At 53.7% G+C, this 17,446-nt stretch overlaps 1 protein-coding gene across 9 annotated transcripts; it reads right to left on the reverse strand.

The window, feature by feature from the left end:
* Positions 1 to 367: 367 nt before the first annotated feature.
* On the reverse strand, positions 368 to 16,530 carry ABCD4 (ATP binding cassette subfamily D member 4). Of its 9 annotated transcripts, none has more exons than XM_075503232.1 (19): positions 16,422 to 16,530; positions 16,036 to 16,160; positions 15,784 to 15,911; positions 15,425 to 15,564; positions 12,131 to 12,247; positions 11,715 to 11,840; positions 10,778 to 10,828; positions 7,981 to 8,075; positions 6,883 to 7,004; positions 5,927 to 6,018; positions 5,658 to 5,747; positions 5,182 to 5,390; positions 4,791 to 4,882; positions 4,543 to 4,579; positions 3,317 to 3,366; positions 2,981 to 3,033; positions 2,556 to 2,632; positions 1,243 to 1,358; positions 368 to 1,076 (listed from the first exon to the last, which is right to left on the reverse strand). In XM_075503232.1, exons 1-19 carry the CDS (start codon positions 16,436 to 16,438, stop codon positions 981 to 983), a joined length of 1,833 nt encoding a protein of 610 aa, XP_075359347.1. In that variant the 5' UTR covers positions 16,439 to 16,530; the 3' UTR covers positions 368 to 980. The 9 variants fall into 9 exon arrangements, with proteins under 9 accessions (XP_075359347.1, XP_075359346.1, XP_075359345.1 ...); XM_075503231.1 differs by having other exon boundaries at positions 16,419 to 16,469; XM_075503230.1 differs by lacking the exon at positions 16,422 to 16,530 and adding an exon at positions 16,307 to 16,400 and having other exon boundaries at positions 5,182 to 5,387.
* Positions 16,531 to 17,446: the final 916 nt, after the last annotated feature.

Consider the following 17,446-nt stretch of genomic DNA (forward strand, 5'->3'; position numbering starts at 1 on the left):
CCAGAGTGACCTCTCCACAACACAGAGACCCTCAAAACCTCTGTTTCCACACACCTATGGGAGGCAGGAGAGAGAACATGACTCATCATAGCCAGAACAGTAAGGGGAGGCAAGCTCTGTTTCCTCCCCTGAAAGCAGAGGGCCAAAAACCCTCCTTGGGGTTCCTTGTGCCTTGCAGTAGCTGTGGAGGTAGCAGCAGGGCAGGATGCCCAGCCCTGGATAAGTATATTACTCCTACCCCTGCTCTACACCTCAGCAATAGTCTAGTCCAGGACCATTGCCAATATACAAGCATCTCCTCCAAAGCAAACCCCAGAAGGAAAAGATGCAGCAGTCTGGTTAACAAATATTGATTCTTCTCCATAAACATTGTTGGAAAACAGGCCCCAGATTTTAATACAAAAATGTTCCTTTGACCTGTAGCCCTGTGTCATAAGGAGAGCAGAGACATGCCCCTTGCCTGTGCCAGCATTCTCCTCCCCTTACAGTGCATCCCTTGGCTCCTGCTGGGGAGCATAACCCTCAACAAAGCCACAGGTACAGAAGTCTGTTCTGCAGAGCTGTGTATCAAAGAGACAGAGGTCCTAGCGAGGCACAGAGGGCAGAACAGGAGGCTGCATCCTAGCCTCACACCACTGCATCGTGGACAAGTGGAGGTTCCTCTGGCCATTGCTTCTACAAGCCTCATGAGGAAGCATCTTCTCTTTGGGCAGCCTAGCAGCTCAGTCCTTTCCCCCATGAGAGGCAGGGAGGCAGGAGAAGGGGGCTGGGAGAAGGATGGCATAGATGTGTCTGCTCCTGGCAGAACCCCACACCATGAGTTCAGACTTGGCTCTGTGTCCATCAGCAAAATCCAGAACTGGTCTTGCACTGGATGAATCCCTCGTTAACAGCTGCTGGCTCGGCAGCTCCGTGTCTGCTATTCAGAGCTCTCCCACGCGTGTGCAGGTTCTACAGCTGGCCAGACAAGGGCATGTTTTTCAGCATCCTTCCCCAGCTGGGAGCCGCTTCATCTTATCGCATCGGGTGAGCTCCCATCTTCCCTCCCCATGAAGTTTCAAAATCCAGCTATGGAACTGCAATTCAATAACACAATGACTGAGGGATGTCTCTGCAAGGGCATGTCCTCCCACAGTGAGGCTCTCCAGCCTCAGTCACTCCCCTCTGCTTGCCAGGGACCCTCTCTACCTCCCCTGTCTTGCCACCACCAGGGAGGCGTGGAGCACTGTCTCCCCATCTCACCTTTTCCAGGCTGGCCCTGTGTCCCACGCTGATTAGCGTCATGCCCAGCTGAAGGCACACACGGTACAGTTCATGCTCCACCTCTTCTGTCAGGGCGCTGGTGGCTTCATCTAGCACTGAGAGAAAAGTCGTAAGCCCCACAAATCCTCTCCCGACCAGTCATCTCCCCCTAGGCAAAAGAGCAGCAACTGCCAAGAACATTTCACATATTAACCAGAGTTCACCAAGAGCATCTGCAGAAGGCAAGTGAGGAGAAGCCCAAGGACCCTGATTTTCCTCTGGCACAACTGGTGTCAGTCAACTGGGAAACCTTCCCCACAAGGCCTCTAATCCACCCAAACAGCACCGTTCACCCCACTCCTCTCCCTCAACAGCTGCCAGCCACTGCCTTGTTCCCACTGTTGTGAAAGCCAAGATGCGACCTTCTCAAGGCAGGCTGTGTGCCAGAGTGCCGGGCTGAGCAGCAGCCTGTGCACGCCTCCAGCCCAGACGCTACCTGGAGCACCCAGGACAGCCTGAGGCACCTTCCTGTCAACTAAGGGTAAATACTACAGATCTGGAGCAGATTAATTCAATTTGTTTTACATCATCTCTACAGCTTTTAGTTTGCAATCCACAGGTTCCTTCTGCCCAGACAGCACCGAGGCGTGCTGCAGGCTTCAGGGGAAGAGAGGTACTTACATGCGGCTACTTGCTACCAACACTGCCTCTGTTCACCCACACCCACCCTGGTCCTCGTGACAAGTCCTCCAACAGCCCCCCCAGTACCCAGCAGTCACTAGCAATCTAGGTCTGCAAAGGAATTAGCCCCATCTGCTAATGGGACCGCTTCTGTGATCTCTCAGGACCATTTCTCCCACTGCTCCTTGTCTTCTTTTGCTGCGTTACAGCTGCGTTACACGTTCCCACATTGCTTCCACAACCCTACAGAGGTTCACGAGCTTCAGATGTGGCAGCTGATGCCACACTCCCTAGCACACATGCTTCTTTATGTGGCAACTGGTGAGCAGGCTGAGAGGGGGCTTCTTCAGGTGCCATTGGACCTGGACCAAGAACATTAATCACTAGTTCCCTAAGAAGAGAATGTCTTATATATAGCCTCTTGATTTACCACCCTCCACACAGACAACAAAATGTTTTCACCCCCGAATCCTCTGTGTGCTATGCTGCTAAAATAATGGCCAAGACGAAGCATGTTCCTAGCAAAGAAGGGATTTCATGAGCTGTCTCTGTACCAGCTTCTCTTTATTCCAAAGGCCCTGCCTCTTCCCGCCCCCCTCCCCCCGCCTTTTCTTTCACAGTCACTCACTCACCCGCATATTTTGGCTGGAGGTAGAAGAGCCGCGCAAACGAGAGCCTCTGCATCTCCCCTGGGGACAGGATGTCATACCTGCAGCAGGGTCAAGATTCAAAATCTCCCTCAGCTCCTTTGCTGAAGAGCTTATGGTTGCTGATTATCAGAGACCCCAGCAAGCAACTGTCTCTGTGTCCCCCCCATGCCCTCCTCCACACTGGGACTGGCTCTGGACCCCTATGCACAGTCAGCTGCCTGCATGCCTGCAGCATGGCTGGTGATTGTTGGCATTGACGCTTGGGGCATGAAGGCTTTGCCCCTGTGTACTGCTCACCTCCCACAGGACACAGCTGTCCGTAGGCCCAGCAGCAACGTGCTTCTGCTTAGAAGTGTTCCCCACCCACAGGGATCACCCAAATTCACGCAGATGGTGAGCTCCCTTACCAGTTCCAGTCCACCTGCTTGTCCAGTCCTCCAGCCCTCACCAGCAAATCAGTCTGCACAGAGCACAGCAGCCTTGTGAACACAGCCCCAACCCTGTCAGCCCACGGCCCTGAGCATAACCACCCCATTCCTGCTACTCTCTCTCTTCCCACTTGAGCTGAAGTTGCTCCATATCCCTCCTCCTCTACCTGTCCCATGGACAGTCCTGTCCCAGCTGCAGACAACGTTCCCACATGCGTCCAGCACACGGTCATGCTGTACTGCCACAAAACCTGATCCCTTCTTCCCTTGCTGGCAGCACCAGGAAAGAAGGCAGCAGCACTACCAGGGACTCACCAGCCCAGCCAGCTCCAGGAATCGCACAATTCTCTCGTCATCTGCAGACCCTAGGGGAGAAAGCAGTAAAGCATAAGCAGAGGCAATGTGTGCTGAGGAGGAGCTGCAAGGAGGAGTCAGTGGGGCAGGAGGGAAGGATTGGAGGATCTCCTGAGGGCCAGTGTAGCTGACTCGACCACTTAACTATATCAGGTCCTGAGCTTTGGCACAGAGATCTCCCGAAGACTGACCTTCCTTAAAAATGTTAACCGTGCCTGTGAGCAGCATGCCAGGAGGGAGCTGGGCTCCACAGATACACCTGAGACTTGGCGCAGTCCATGGTCACAGACGGACGCAGCCAGAACACAAGGATCCAGGCTTCAATTGCCAAGGCCCTGCCCACCTGCTGCTCTCTTATGGCTGACTGCCCACTGTATGCTGCAGGTGGTGGAGTCATGGGAGTAGGGCTTGGGTAACAGCCAGCAAAAGCATCCTACGTGGGACGAGAAAAACCTCAGGGTGAACAAGCTGTGGAGCAGAACATACACTTGAGCTGGTACAGTCAGCAACTACAGAAGCTGAGCAGAAGGGCTGTGCATCTGCCATGGACCTCTCTGAAGCTGCTGAAGAGCCACAACAGTGGCTGATGGCTGCAGTTACTCTCTGCAAGACTGTGACTCCCAAGTGTTTGAAAGCAGCACATGACACTGCTTCACTCAGACAGAAACTTAAACCTGGACATCTGCAAGGCACAGCAGAGCACGTGTGGTCTGGCTTGGGAAGAGGGCAGGGGAAAGAATCCATGTAGACTGACCTTGACAGCATGCAAGGCCCTGGGACATCATTTGAAAAAGAGGAACAGTGAAAGACGGAGCTGGATGGAAAATGAGATGAAGGCAAACATGGCTTGCTCAAAGGCAGGTTGTACCAGACAGATGTATCCCAACAGCAAGGTGCCTCAACATATATCACGTCTAGCACAACATGCAGAGCATGGCCAGCTTGTCCTCGTTGCATCAAGAGAATATGTTCTTATCAAGAGAAAATGTTCCCTCCCAAAAGGGAGGGAACACAGAGCTGTCCTTAACCTACACTAAGATAAATCTTCCAGGGAAAAGCAGAGAGCAACAAAAATTAAATGGATGAGCGCTCCTGATGAGGTATGGTAGGAGAGAAGCTGCACTGCGTACAGGACAGGGACCTGACACCACAGGGCTGGCTAATTGCTGTAATGAATTTCCACACACCTGAAACTGGATAGATCTCCTTCAGGGGATAGATCACCTGTTTAACAGAGCAAAAGAAGCCATGTCAGAGGGAGCTGGATACAGTCCATCAGAGATGCAATGGCGGTGGCATGAACTCAGGCACGAGGGAAGGAGCAGCCACAGGCATCCTCCCTCTTGCAGGCCTTTCTGCAGCACACAGGTTCACAGGACACGACCACAGCTGGGAGCAGAGCTGGGGCCAGAGTAGAGGCAGCCCCTGGGCTTACCTGCTCACGCAGGCTTCCGTCGGTGAAGAAGGGCCGCTGCGGCAGGAACACCACTCCCCGGGGGCCAAAGCAGGTCAGCATCTCAATGCTCCCTGCACAGAGACACACTCATGCCAAGCCTGCGGCGCCAGCCAGCAACTCCCCACTGCCCCCTGTGCAGTCCTGCTCCATGAAGTAGGCAACAAATCCCACAAAAGGTGTATTTACAACACAGGGCAAAGCAATGAGAGCCAGAGCAGAGTATGCGATAGAGATACATCAGTGACACATTCACCACACATCACCATACATCACAAGGTCGCACTGGCCTCATAACCCCACACTGCCACCTTCCAAACTCAGGGCAGCCCTGGCTGAGAATGAGAAGGCTGCGGTGAGCAGCAGTCCTTACCCAGTGTGCTCTCCCAGAGTCCCCCAAGGACCCTCAGGAGAGATGTCTTCCCTGTGCCAGTGTTCCCCACAATCATCACACTGTTTCCTTGTGAGATCCTGAGGCTCAAGTCCTTGATGAGCAGCTTGCCAGAGGATGGCACCGAGAGCGTCACTCGTTCCAGAAGGAAAGCTGTGTCCCTTGGCACTGGGTCCTCTCCAGAACGGCTGCTGAGCCACCACCAAGACAAAGGAGGAGAGATCTGGGGGTAAGCGATCACGCTGAGACTGGCAAAGATCAGACACCTTAGACCTCCTGTGCCTCTGTGACAGCAGCCCTGCCCCACATGCCCCGGGAATGACAAACCACAGTGAGCACTGCCTGCTCCAACGAACTGCATGCAACAGGCTGTGACACCAAGGGCCACTCCACTGCATGACAGCCCCACACTCTGACATGTAAGCTACAAGCCAGCCAGTTGCTGAAAGGAGACTCACCCATCCAAATCCCAGCTGGCTTTGGCTTCTGAGTAGTTACCATTTTTCTTTCTGCCAAGGCTCAGCAAGGTCTCCTGCAGTTCACCAATCCTAGACAAACAAAATGCTGCATGAATGCCAGGGGCAACTCCAGCAGCCTCCTGACAATATCCAAACTTATCTGTGCTTGCTCACAAGCAGCTGCTTCCTTATTTATTTAGCACAGATCTGGGCAGAGTCTTGTCCTGCACTTCCCTTTCCTGCAGAGACCTGCCTGCAAAGAAGCTCACCTGTGCGTGTAACCAGCTACATCGGTCACGGTGCTGGAGACATCTATGAGCTGGCTGAAGCAGCTGATGAGGTAGATGGAAACAAAGGCATTCTGGGGAGAAATCACACACCAGAGCAAGAGTCAGTGCTGAGCTGGGGCACTGTTCCTTCCTCCATGGCTGCAAGGAGGCAGCCAAGGAGCCCAGACATTTGGCCATGTCAGCAGTGCCAGCAAGATGAAGGAGGGGTGGAAAAGTCACCCAGGGCGGTGGGAGTGAAGGAAAAGATGACCATATTTGAATGGAGCAGGGCTTCCCTGCTCAGTACAGCAGTTTTTGCCAGGTGGATGCATCTCCTGCCACCCAGGGATGGTGTCTGCAGAGTACCTGTTGGCCAGCCCAGGACCCCGCACACTGCCCCATCTAAGTCGCGCAGATCCATGCCACCAGCCCTGCCCCACCACCGTACATGGCTCAGAGCAGGGTGACTCAGCCTGCAGTGCCCACTTGGCTATTTTTAGATCTGCATTCTCTATCACAAGCCAGTTTTGAGTATCTGGGAACAAGTCAGGTCAGGAAGGCGAATGCAAGCCAGTTCAGCCTCGCAGGTGGCCAGGCTCACTGCGGGCAGCAGCCCAGGGCATAACCTGGACCTGCAGCACTGTGCGGACTCAATCCCCACCCACACTGCTGAAAGCCAGAGGCTTTCTGACCTCCCGGATTTTTTTTAGACGTAGAGGTCTGAGCTAGGAAACACTTACATAGAGGTGTCCTTGACAACTCTCGCCCCCAGGTTAATCATACACCAGCTGGCTCCAAGCTCCCATTTCCATGCCACCATGGGCAGGGACAGTCTAACCTAAAGGTCAATTGCTGCAGGTTATCCAGCCCCAATGCCACCAGCCCCACACAAAACCTCCATCCTCAGTGCCTGCTCACCCTCCACAATGCAGTCTGGGAGATGACCCTTAGCTCACCTTGCTGACGAGGGCACTGAGTTCTGTTGGACTCAGGTCACTGTAGACCCCAGAAAAGATGGGAATGGCAATGACCACGTAGCTCAGGATGCTGCCCAGGTAGTCAAAGGTGTTGATCCCAACTAGACAGAAGCGCATTGAGAGAAGACAGTGACTAAAGGTGGTAACCTCTGTCCTAGCCAGGCTCAAGTGCAGCCCCTGAGCCCAGTCAGAGGAAGACCCATGGTCTTGTCTCAGTCCTTCACAATGCACCAGAGCAGAAGAACCCATTTCACAGGACAGCACAAGCACCAGGGTGAAAATCCATTTGCCAAGCAAAGAGCACTTTGGGACAGGCCCCTGAGCAGAGAAACATCGTCCAGACACACAGCTCAGGAACCATGGGAGAAAAGCCACTTTGCCTGCTTGTTTCTACTCTTCAGGGGCCTTGCTGACTCACAAGAAACAGAAGGGAGGGCAAAAAGGAAGCTCTGGGGCGAGATGGTTGGCTGTGAAGTCTGTCTTAGAGCACAGGACAGGCAGAAAGACTTAAGACCCCAAACTCCCAGAGATATCTGCATTCGTGGCTCTCCCTCCCTTACGTTGCTAAGCTCACTATGCTGGTGAGATGAGGAAGAGCTGCCTTGATAGTGGTCATTTAACACCCGCACCTGGACCCAGTGACAGTGGGAGAAGGGAGATTGTCAGGGGACAACTATGCTCAAGGGACAGGCTCTATAGGAAAGAAGTTTCCACAGCTCCCAACCACACATCCAGAGTCTTCTTCCCCAAAGCTCAAGCCCTTCCCTCTCTTCCTGGCCATTGAACACCTGCCCCACAAACAGCACAGATTCCTGCAGATTCCCCTTTTGGGGCTTGCGTTCTCTGACTTAGCTGGGTCCTCCACAACTTTGCTCTCTGCGAGGCTTTTTCACAACAGGATTCCCATTTAGGACTGCAGGAGGCACCCTCTGTTCACCCTTAGGGCTTTCATGCACCAGCAAGAGGCAGAAGAGGAAAACCCAGCACTGCTGCTCTAGCAGTAGGGTTCCCAAGCCTGTGGGCCACCGCAATGGAGCTACCACACACCCCACTTCATCCCCCAAACTCCCCACTCACTGTATAGCCACAGCTCCTTGCCTATCAGCTCCCTCTGGGTCTGCAGCAGGCTCTGCAGCCTCCGGTCCGTGCGCATGTGCTCCACTCGACCGGCCCTGTAAAATAAGATTGCAACATGCCACAGCCATCCCAGGAGCACCACAATAAGGACAAAGCATGGGCTTTAGGACTGAGGCTTGGAAAAGGTCTCACACCTTAGCCTCCAAGCAACAAGCTCTTTGTTGAGCAGGAACTGAACAGCCAAGAGCACCTTCCTGAAGAGCTTCACCGAGAAACTCTGGCTGAAACAAGCAGCCCTGCAAATCTCTCCCAGAGCCCGTGGATGCTGATGTTGCATACAGGAGGAGGTGAGGCAAGGCCAGACACTGTCAGCGAGGCCCCAGCCTAGAGCAATGCACACCCAGGGTCACACACACTTTCCAAGCAGAGCCTGGTTGGAAGAGAGGGACAGCACCACTACACAGCTGAAGCCAGAAAGGAGAGGGCACAGGAGAGTCCAGAAGGTGACAGCAAGCCAACACCGCCTGCATGGCCAGCAGCCCCAGTCTGCCTCTTCCCGTTCCCCCCCCGGAGGAGTGGGGAATGGACAAGCCCTGAGCAGTGCAGCCCCCAGTGCGGGTGACCCCAGCCCCAGAGCCCCCCCTTTCCCAGGGGCATCTCTGCAGGCATCAGGGGGTTGCCCATCACCCGAGCTAGCGGTGATGCTCCCACGGCCAGGCTGAGACAGTAGCAGGGAGGCACATCTTGGCTCTAAACCACCACCTTCAGCAAGCGTGGCAGCTCCTTCTGCTCCTTCGCAAGGGCTGGGCTGCCCTCAGGTGGCAAAATGCAGAGAGCGCTCCACGTCTCACTCCAGACTACCACCTGCTGTGGCAGCTATTGCCCCTGCCACCCAACACACGCTTGTGCCCAGCACACACCCACGCTCCCACCATGGTCCACGCAACAGGGGAGTCACTAGGACCTGAGCAGATAGGGCCAGGAGCTGCACAAAAAAATACAAATTAAGATTTTTGAAGAGTCTCGGTTCTAAAGATTCTCAGTTCTTAGAAAAATACATTTTCTTTCTCAAAAATACATCCGGTTAGAATTCAATTTGGCATTACTGCCCTACAACCCATCTCAGGTAACTACTGAGCTGCAATCTTTGCTGCCGAGTATTTGGAAAGGACAAAGCCTTGGACACAAGGAGTTAAAGGTGAGGAAGGCACCAGGGACCAGAGCTATTATTTCTTTTGCAGATGAGGAAAGACTGCTGTATTGGTTTCAGCTTTTCCTCCCATTCAGTTCACTTTTAAAGCAAGTTTGCCAAAGGCTTAGAAACCAAAGAAGTAAAAAGGTGACAGTGCTCAGGTTTTGTTTCTTCCTTTACCAAAACAATGGCTAGGCAGGTGCAAGAGGACAAGATCTAACAGCTTCTACAAGCTACAGAAGTCTGGCAATCAAAACCAGCCACTCGCCACATGCTCCTCCTCTTGCAGGATTCTAGGAACACAACCTTTTAAAAAATTCCTTTATTTTTACTTAAGATTCATACCATGAAAATGCCTGTTTTGTGCAATTCAGTTAAAGTCTAGTTTCCCACCAAGTGAAGCTTTTCTACTAATGAACTGTACTGAAGTTAAGACACTCCATTTTCTGGTATAATAATTCACTTTCCATTTTCTACTTAGTAATAGAATAAAAAACTTAAAAATTGTGAGGACAGGTACTGCAGCTTAAATAAGGGCATGTAATTAGAGTATCTTCCCCATTAAGAAAAATTATCAAACAATAAGAATCAACCAGTCCACAAAGAAATAACTCAAACTTGCCAATGCAAACCAAGACTGATTTCAGTTATTTAAATCAGAGTTTCATGCCTGTCAATATAAATCTTTATGAAATCAGTGATTTTGAATCAAACCACTTTGGGGACAGCACCACAACACTTCAAATGCTCAGTCGTTACAGCATGAAGGAGCCAAACACAGATCACAAGCAGGGAAGACCAGAGACAGGACAGCTGCTGCTTGCTTAAATTCCCAGGAGTGCGATTTCACAACGTGCAGGGCAAAGGCAGACATGTGACAACAGAGGAGCAATGACGCCCTGCCACCGACCAGGCACCCCAACACAAGCTACAGTAAAATCGTGGCCCTTTTCCTGGGTTCTAGCCATTTCTGTGAAACACCTTAAAGGTTCTGAGCAGCAGCTCAACAGACTTCGGGGCATCACTAAGCAGGGAGGTGCTGGCAGGCTCCCGACTGTGTGCTCAGCTCTGGGGTAAATGGCACCGAGCAAATACAGAGAGTAGCAGTACAGTGTTGGGAGGGTCAGGGCACAGACAGGGCAAGCAGAGGTAAGGAGGCCAGGCAACAGCTAGCATACCCACAGAAGACACACAGGTTAGCAGCAGCAGGATGGGGCCAGAAGCAACCTGCAACAAGTCCCCAGGGGAACATCCTGACAAGATGCAATAAGACCTCGAGCAATCTTTCAGGTAAGGACCTGGCAAAACATCAGCAATGGTCTCTAAGCCAGCACCGAATCTGTACCAGGCCTCTAGGGATGTTAGAAGGGAGGCAGAGAAAAAAACAATTGTCTCCAGCTGCTGTGGAGTATTTCTGCAGACGATGCACAGAATGCAAAGGAGAACAGAGTGTCAGGGCTGTATCACACTGCAGCAGGATGGAGGGGACAGAAAGCTCCAGATGCACCAACAGGACTTGGACTCCTCTGGGATACATAAGTACAACAAGGATGCCCCGAGCTGGGAGGATCCTTACGAGGACGTAAAGAAATAAACGCCACTAACCTGTAGAAAGCAGCTGGTTCTGCATTGACACGGATCTGCATGTGCTTGAACCTGGACAACCCAAAAAAAGTATCATCAGGATTGTGCACAAATGCCCAGTGAATTACGCAGCCAACATCCTTGCTAGAAGAAACTCATCTTGCATCTGTCAGAGCACGGATCTGAGGCATCTCTTGACAGAAGTACTTAATAGACTCAAAAAGGCACCAGAGACCAAGGCTTAGCACAAAGTGACATAATTTTGGGCCAGCTCAATGGCACATTTGTTTGGTATCCCACTCTCTGTGCACATCTTCTCAGCCCTCGGGCCTCCTGTTTGCTAGCCCAGCATCTTCACCATACAGAATCACCACAACCAACTGCCCTGGTCTGGCCTGTCTGTGCCACACCAGCTTCTGCTGCTGTCCCTGGGTGCCCTGAGCCCCAGGGAAAGCTGCAAAGTCCCTGCCACACACCCAGCCAACCCTGCAGGGGAAGGGGAGGAGATGAGTTACAGAGCATATGGAAAGACTGTGCTGTTTTGGGCACTTCATGAAGGCAATGGTGAAGCAGAAACCCAATTTCTGCCAGTAGATGCGGTTTGCTGAACTTGCATCTGCACCCAAGGAAGCTCCATGTGCAGTTTTCTTCAACACATCCAACGTCCTAGCAGAGGCACCAGCAACAGCAAAGACCAGGCAAGCAGCCTGGAGACTGAACCAGGAGACTGAACCAAGGGCACCGCCTGCCATGACACAGGGCAGTGAAAGGGGTGGCGGGGGCTCAGTACATGGACTTTGGGGCAGCATTGCGCAAGTAGGTTTCTCTGAGTGTGGGGAAAGTCACGGACAAGAAAAGTAGCTGCATAGCTGTGTACATAGCACTGAATGGGGACAAAAATGCAGCTTTCACAGGAGCTGCCAAGAGGCAGTGAAAATGCTGCTCTGCTGGGACTCACCTGAAATCTCCCTCCAGTTTTTCCTGCTGCACAAGTTTAGACACAATTGGGCTCATCAATACCTTGTTGACGATTGTCCCAATCATGAAATACCCAAAGATGCTCACCGGGCCTAGCCAGCCTGTGCTACAGAGGAGGAGAAAGAGAGGTCAGCTAACAATCCAAGCAAAAGAACACCCCAGCACCCTTGGGCTCAAGCAGTCAGAGCCCTCAACTGTCACCTCTCTTGGCTTTCACAGAGGTTTGGGGGACAGCACTGCACACCCCAGCATCCCCAAGGCAGAATTCCCTTTGGAGTGCAGAGACCACTCACCCGCATGTACAAGCGTCAGTCTGGGGAGTTGTAATGTGGGTGCCAGGCTCCAAAAAAGAGCATAGGAAAGAGGCATGAAAGCAGGGCCAGGATGGGTCCTTACCTGTGGAAGCACTGGTACGTGTAGTAGGCCAGCGTGAAGGGCGAGATGATGAGCTTGCTGGCCATGGAGCTGAGCTGCCTGCAGAACCTCTCCACATCCTGGCTGATGCGCTGGTCCCTGCTCAACACAAAGAGCCATTGACACTGTTAAAGCCCAGGAGCAAGAACCAGTACTAACGCCCTAACAGGGCACAAGCCAGGCTGTTCCACTGCCTGAACTTAGGACAGGGTGCAGGTGAACAACCCTACCCGGGAGGGACCTGCAGCTGTGACTCCCATTCCCCCATAGGAGACAATTTCCATGGCCCAGCAGGACCTGCCCAAGGGCCTTCCTGGCACCCAGCTCCTGCTGTCACTTTCACCCTGATCCTTGTATTAATCCCTTGTTCCACTTTCAACAACATTGTCCAACTCTGTACTAAAGGTCTCTGCATCCTTGTCCTTTACTCCTCTCCTGGACCACCCACCCCTGTACTACCAAGAACTATTGACTCTCCCCCAGACCTTCAGTACTGGTGTTGCATCTCAGGCACTGTAGCTACCAGGACTGGTTAGGGCACAGGCCAGGCCTTCACCAGCTGTTGGATATTTGCAAACACTTCCATCAAAGCCACTCTTCCATAGTAGCTGGTGCCTTCACTCTGCATGGAGTGCCCTCTTGTCCCTTTGCTGCAAGGAAGAAAGTGCTTCCACCCACCCCCATGCCACAAGAGCAGGCAGCAGCACACCAAGCCTCCTCGCCCCATCAGCAGCAGGCATGTGGATGACAGACCTTCAAGTCCCATCCATCCTACTGCTGAGCAGGAGTTGCACTTGCGGTAACTAGAAAGGATTTCAGCATATTTATTCCCTCGGCACCTCATCTGTCCAGAGCACATGGATGATGGCTTCAGATGATGTGCTAAGCACAGGTGGAAAGGCCGTAACTGTGAATGCTGGAGTTCAGAATGAAGAGCAAGGCTGGACTCCTGCTTAGCCATCAGTGCAGATACAACCACAAGGACATTCATGTCTCAACTCTTTTGCAGTCCTGGAGCAGCAATGGATTTAATTTTGGGGCAGCTCTCACCCTGACTGACCTTACAGCCATCATTTTTCCTTTTCGTCAGACTGTAATTGTTCCCATAAAGTTATAATTTAAGTCGTGCTATAGACTCATGGCAGGATATTGCTTTTTACGAGCTATTAAGCAACATGTAATGATAACACATAAACATAAACTCAAATGCCCTGCTAGGAGCTGCAAGTGTTGGCATGCCACTCAGAACCCACCCTTCATTCCTTCTAGATGGATGACACCGTGCATCTAACACAGTTTGGTTTGCATTGCATAATGGGAGGTCACTTCGTCACTCTAATTCCTTCTCTAAGTACCCGGTGCGGGGAAAAAATTCTCATCAAGGAATTGCAAGATAAAGAGAATTTTTGTAGTGGCACCAGAAAAGACACTACACAATAAGACTGGATGTTTCAGGAGAAGCAAGGTGGTAATGAAAAATACTCTGCAGCAATCCCACACATTCGGTCTGCTAAGGTCAGGAGAGCTGGCTCTATCGCTGCGGAGCAGATCGACCTAGTTATCTCATGCATTTCACTGCACAATGTGAACACATTCCCTGGTTAAAAATAAACCTGAGCAGGATAGTCATGTGGCAAGGGGCCTCTGTCCTCCCCTTCCCCACCCGCCAAAGGAAAAGACAGGCGTGCAGGAGCTTCTGGCCACAGCCAATGTGCTACACTGCCTGGGAAGCGCTGCATGCCTTGGTGACAGGCATGGCTTTTTAACCGCTCCTTGCAACTCCAACCACTGCAAAACACTATCAGAAATGAACATTTAACAAGGGTGGGAGTAACCCTGACAGCAGCTGGAAAGTGCATCAGCATCATGAAGCTGTGATTTCATGCTTGGCAGTAGAGCTGTTTGACCCAAGCTAAGCCCTCTCCTTGCTTGCTGCTCCCCCTGCGCACAGCTGGTTGCTCTTACTCGGGCTGTCTCCCAGCACTAGGCCAGCAGAAGCAGCCAGGAAATGGGTCTGGCTGAAAACGATATAGACAAAAAACATCCGAGATACCCAGCATGATTTCACTGTGCAGCCACACAGACGATCACGCTGTGCAACAAAGGGGTAAGGACAGGCAGTCAGCAGCACTGGGCAGCAGAAGCTCAGAGGCTGCTTCAGTTCCTTGAGGTCACCACTATTAGCAACACCTAGGAGTCCCTGCAAGACAGCCGTTTCTCACAGGGACCCTGGGCTTGGTGTTCTCTGGTGCCATCAATGTGGGAGATGGCACCAGTGCAGTGACTAGACCAGGGGTGCCCCCTCCAGGAGAAGAGAGCTTGAGGTCTCAAAACAACTGTATAAAGCCACACAATTTGGAAAAAGTTATCCCCTGGTTTATATTTTTTCAGCAAGTATTTAATAATAACTTTAAACTCTGGAGGGAAAAAAAAGCCTCTACCTCTCACATGATGTCTAATGGAGGATCTTTAACTCTTCAAATTGTGTAACTGTGACAGCAGTATCCTGTGTGCAAGGACAGGCTGGAAGGCCAAGGCCAGCAGGCAGTTGTGAGGAAGGGAGCCATTCGACCTTCACTGCACAGCCCGGGTAGATCAGCAGCTCTGCAGTAAGCAGGACAGTGCATGAAGCAAACTGGAAGGGGATCTCGGGGTGGGCTGGGATAAGCAAGGAGGGACTGAATGTTCCTCCTCCTCTCATATTTCAAGTCGCCCCTGACGTTTCCTTCCTAGGAACAGGAAAAGGGAAATGCAACCCTCATACAGTGCAAAACAAAACCTTTCCTGGACATAGCTCCCATGGGTTATCAAAACCACTAGAAACCCAACTAAACAAAACTGTGTTCAGCTGGAGACTCTGGTGGCTGAAGTCCAAACAGAACAACAGGGACCGTCCTAACGCGCTGGCTGCGTGAAGGCAAGGAGAGGCAGTGCTCTCTGACTCCAGCCAGGCCCTTTGCAACGTCACACTGAGTGTCAAGGGTTGACTTTGCAGACAGCTTGTTTTATAGCAGCACTAGATCCCTGTTCTGCCAGGCCTCCATTTTCCTCGCAACAGAAACATCCTACCCCTAAAACCATCATGACCAGCAGTCACAGGAGTTCCCAGCAACAGGTACCACTTCCCACCCAGGGCAGATGAGAGTATTTGTGCCTAGATGACAAAAGCTTCTAGGGCTCAAGCCCCTACCCAGAGACACAGAGAAGTCAGGAAAAGGCATGGAGCAGTCCACAAGAAGCCAAGCAAGAGGCTGAGAGAAGCTGCAGGCAGCCTACGGGTTATCGATGTCCTTGCGCAGCACATGCAGGCTGTAGTAGACCTGGCCCTGGAAGTAGCAGCTGTGGAGGTATTCGGTGAGGGACTTCCTCCAGCTCACGTACATCATGTTGCAGATAAACTGGTCGAAGCTTTTTAGCTGGAATGAGGGCAAGGAGACAGACGGGAAGAAATGAGTCAGAAGAACAAGCGTTTTCCAAAATGAAATAAAACCTAAGTTTGTACCAGTGATTCATCCCACAGGTAGCTATCTAACGGGACACAGACAGACCTAGATCCTGTCACCAGGACCATGCCAGGCGCCACGGGCAGCCTCGCCCTCCCCTCCCAAGACACAGGAGCCTCTGGCCCGTCTTACCATGGAGTTCACCACAATCAGAGTCAGGGCAACAGCAGTCAGCGTTTGGAACCCGGAGAAGTCCTTGTTCCCTAGGACCTCGTAGTACTGGCTGGGGATGATGCCGACCTGGTAAACAACCAGCTGCTCTGGAGGAAAGAGGCAAGCACGGGAAGGAAATGAAGGACAGCGGTGGCACGGCAAAGGGGGGAGCACAGGGGAACGGGGAGCAGGCGGGGGGTGCACCCCCCATCCCCACCACCCCGGGCTCACCCAGCAAGGCGACGCCGAGCAGCGTCAGGAACATCAGGACGCCCGGGGAGGGCCACCCGGGGAAGAGGACGGCCTGCAGCCGCAGGAAGCGCCGCAGGAACAGCCCGTCCAGCCGCGGGGCAGGCCTGCAGCGGAGGAAGACGCGGGGGCCGGCAGTGAGCGCTCGGGGGCGCCCACCTCCCCTCTGCCCCGCCGGGACCCCGGCCGCGGAGGCACCCCCGAGCCCGCCCCTCACGCACCCCCGGCCCGGCCCGGCCCGCCCCCTCCTCACCGGCCGCCGGCCCCGGCGCCCCCCGCCCCGGCGCTGCCTCCCGCCATCAGCGCGCGGCCGGACCCGCCCGGGCGAGACCCCGCCCCCCGGGCGCTACGGCATGAATATTCATCACCGCTCCTCGCCGTGCATGAGCCCCGCGCCGCCCGCCCGGGCAGGGGCGGCCGCCCCCGAGCGCTTCCGGGTGCGGCGTCACCATAGAGATCCCGCCCGCCAGCGCCGCCTCTCCCCGCCCGCGACCGAGCGGCAGCGCCCCCTGGCGAGGCGCCGCGCTGCCCGCGGGACACAGCGCCCCCTGGCGGCGCCGGGATGGGAGGAGCGGTCGGCGCCGCCCGGCCTCGCCGCCTCCTCACGGCGGGCGCCCCCGGTCTGCGGAGTGTGCTCGCGTCCCTCATCGCCTCCTTACCGCCTGCCTGCTTACCCAGCCGGCCCGCTGGCTCAGCTGCGGTGTCCTGGCCGCCTGCGCTCAGCGCCAGCCGGGGCAGAGGCCCAGAGGCCGTGGCTTGGCGGGGCCACGGCTGCCGGGCAGGCTCCAGGGCCGAGCCGCGTCCTGGCTGCCAAAGGCAGCAGGGCCGGAGAGATAGGGCACTGCCGCCCCTTCTCCTGAGGAAGGAAGGGAGCTGGACAAGCGCGAGCTGCTCCCTCTGGGGACCCCAGAGGCTGAGGGACGGTCCCCGTGGGCAGTGGGCATTGCCCACTTGTCACGGGGGACATGGGAAAGGAGGAGCAGGGCTGATTCCTGCATGTTTGGGTTATTTTGGGGCAGGCAGCGAAGTTTCGGGTTGCTTCAAAAGGGCGCACAACTTGTGGTGGCCACTGTCTGCGGGGGATTTCTCAAGCCGGGACCTCGGATAAGGCAGCGATCCCCAGCGTGACGGTGAATGGCCGTGCGTGCTCCCCACCCTCCTGCATGACAGGGAGCGGGGCAGAGCAAAAACCTGAGCGGAGGGTAGAGAGGGACTTCAAGAAAGCACCAATGGGCTGTGTCAGTGAATTGACCCTCTCTGGCTTCTCAGTGATCCCACGTTTAATACAGAAACCAACTTTTTTTTTTTTTCCAGGTTTGGCTAGTCATCTGAACTCTGGGTTGTGAAATGTTTCAGCACAAGTAAATTTCTGGACAAGCCTGATGATAAGAGA

The sequence above is a fragment of the Mycteria americana genome, chromosome 5 (assembly GCF_035582795.1).
Source record: "Mycteria americana isolate JAX WOST 10 ecotype Jacksonville Zoo and Gardens chromosome 5, USCA_MyAme_1.0, whole genome shotgun sequence".
Classification (NCBI taxonomy): Eukaryota; Metazoa; Chordata; class Aves; order Ciconiiformes; family Ciconiidae; genus Mycteria; species Mycteria americana.

What these genes read in the sequence shown, in the direction of transcription:
- ABCD4 (XM_075503229.1), bottom strand. Translation starts at nt 16,353, where the DNA reads ATGGCGGGAGGCAGCGCCGGGGCGGGGGGCGCCGGGGCCGGCGGCCG. An exon ending in CGCAAGGACATCGATAACCC is followed by an intron (nt 12,248 to 15,424) that starts GTAGGCTGCCTG and finishes TGTGTTGAGCAG; the next exon opens with GGACCAGCGCATCAGCCAGG. An exon ending in ACGTACCAGTGCTTCCACAG is followed by an intron (nt 11,841 to 12,130) that starts GTAAGGACCCAT and finishes CCTCCTCTGTAG; the next exon opens with CACAGGCTGGCTAGGCCCGG.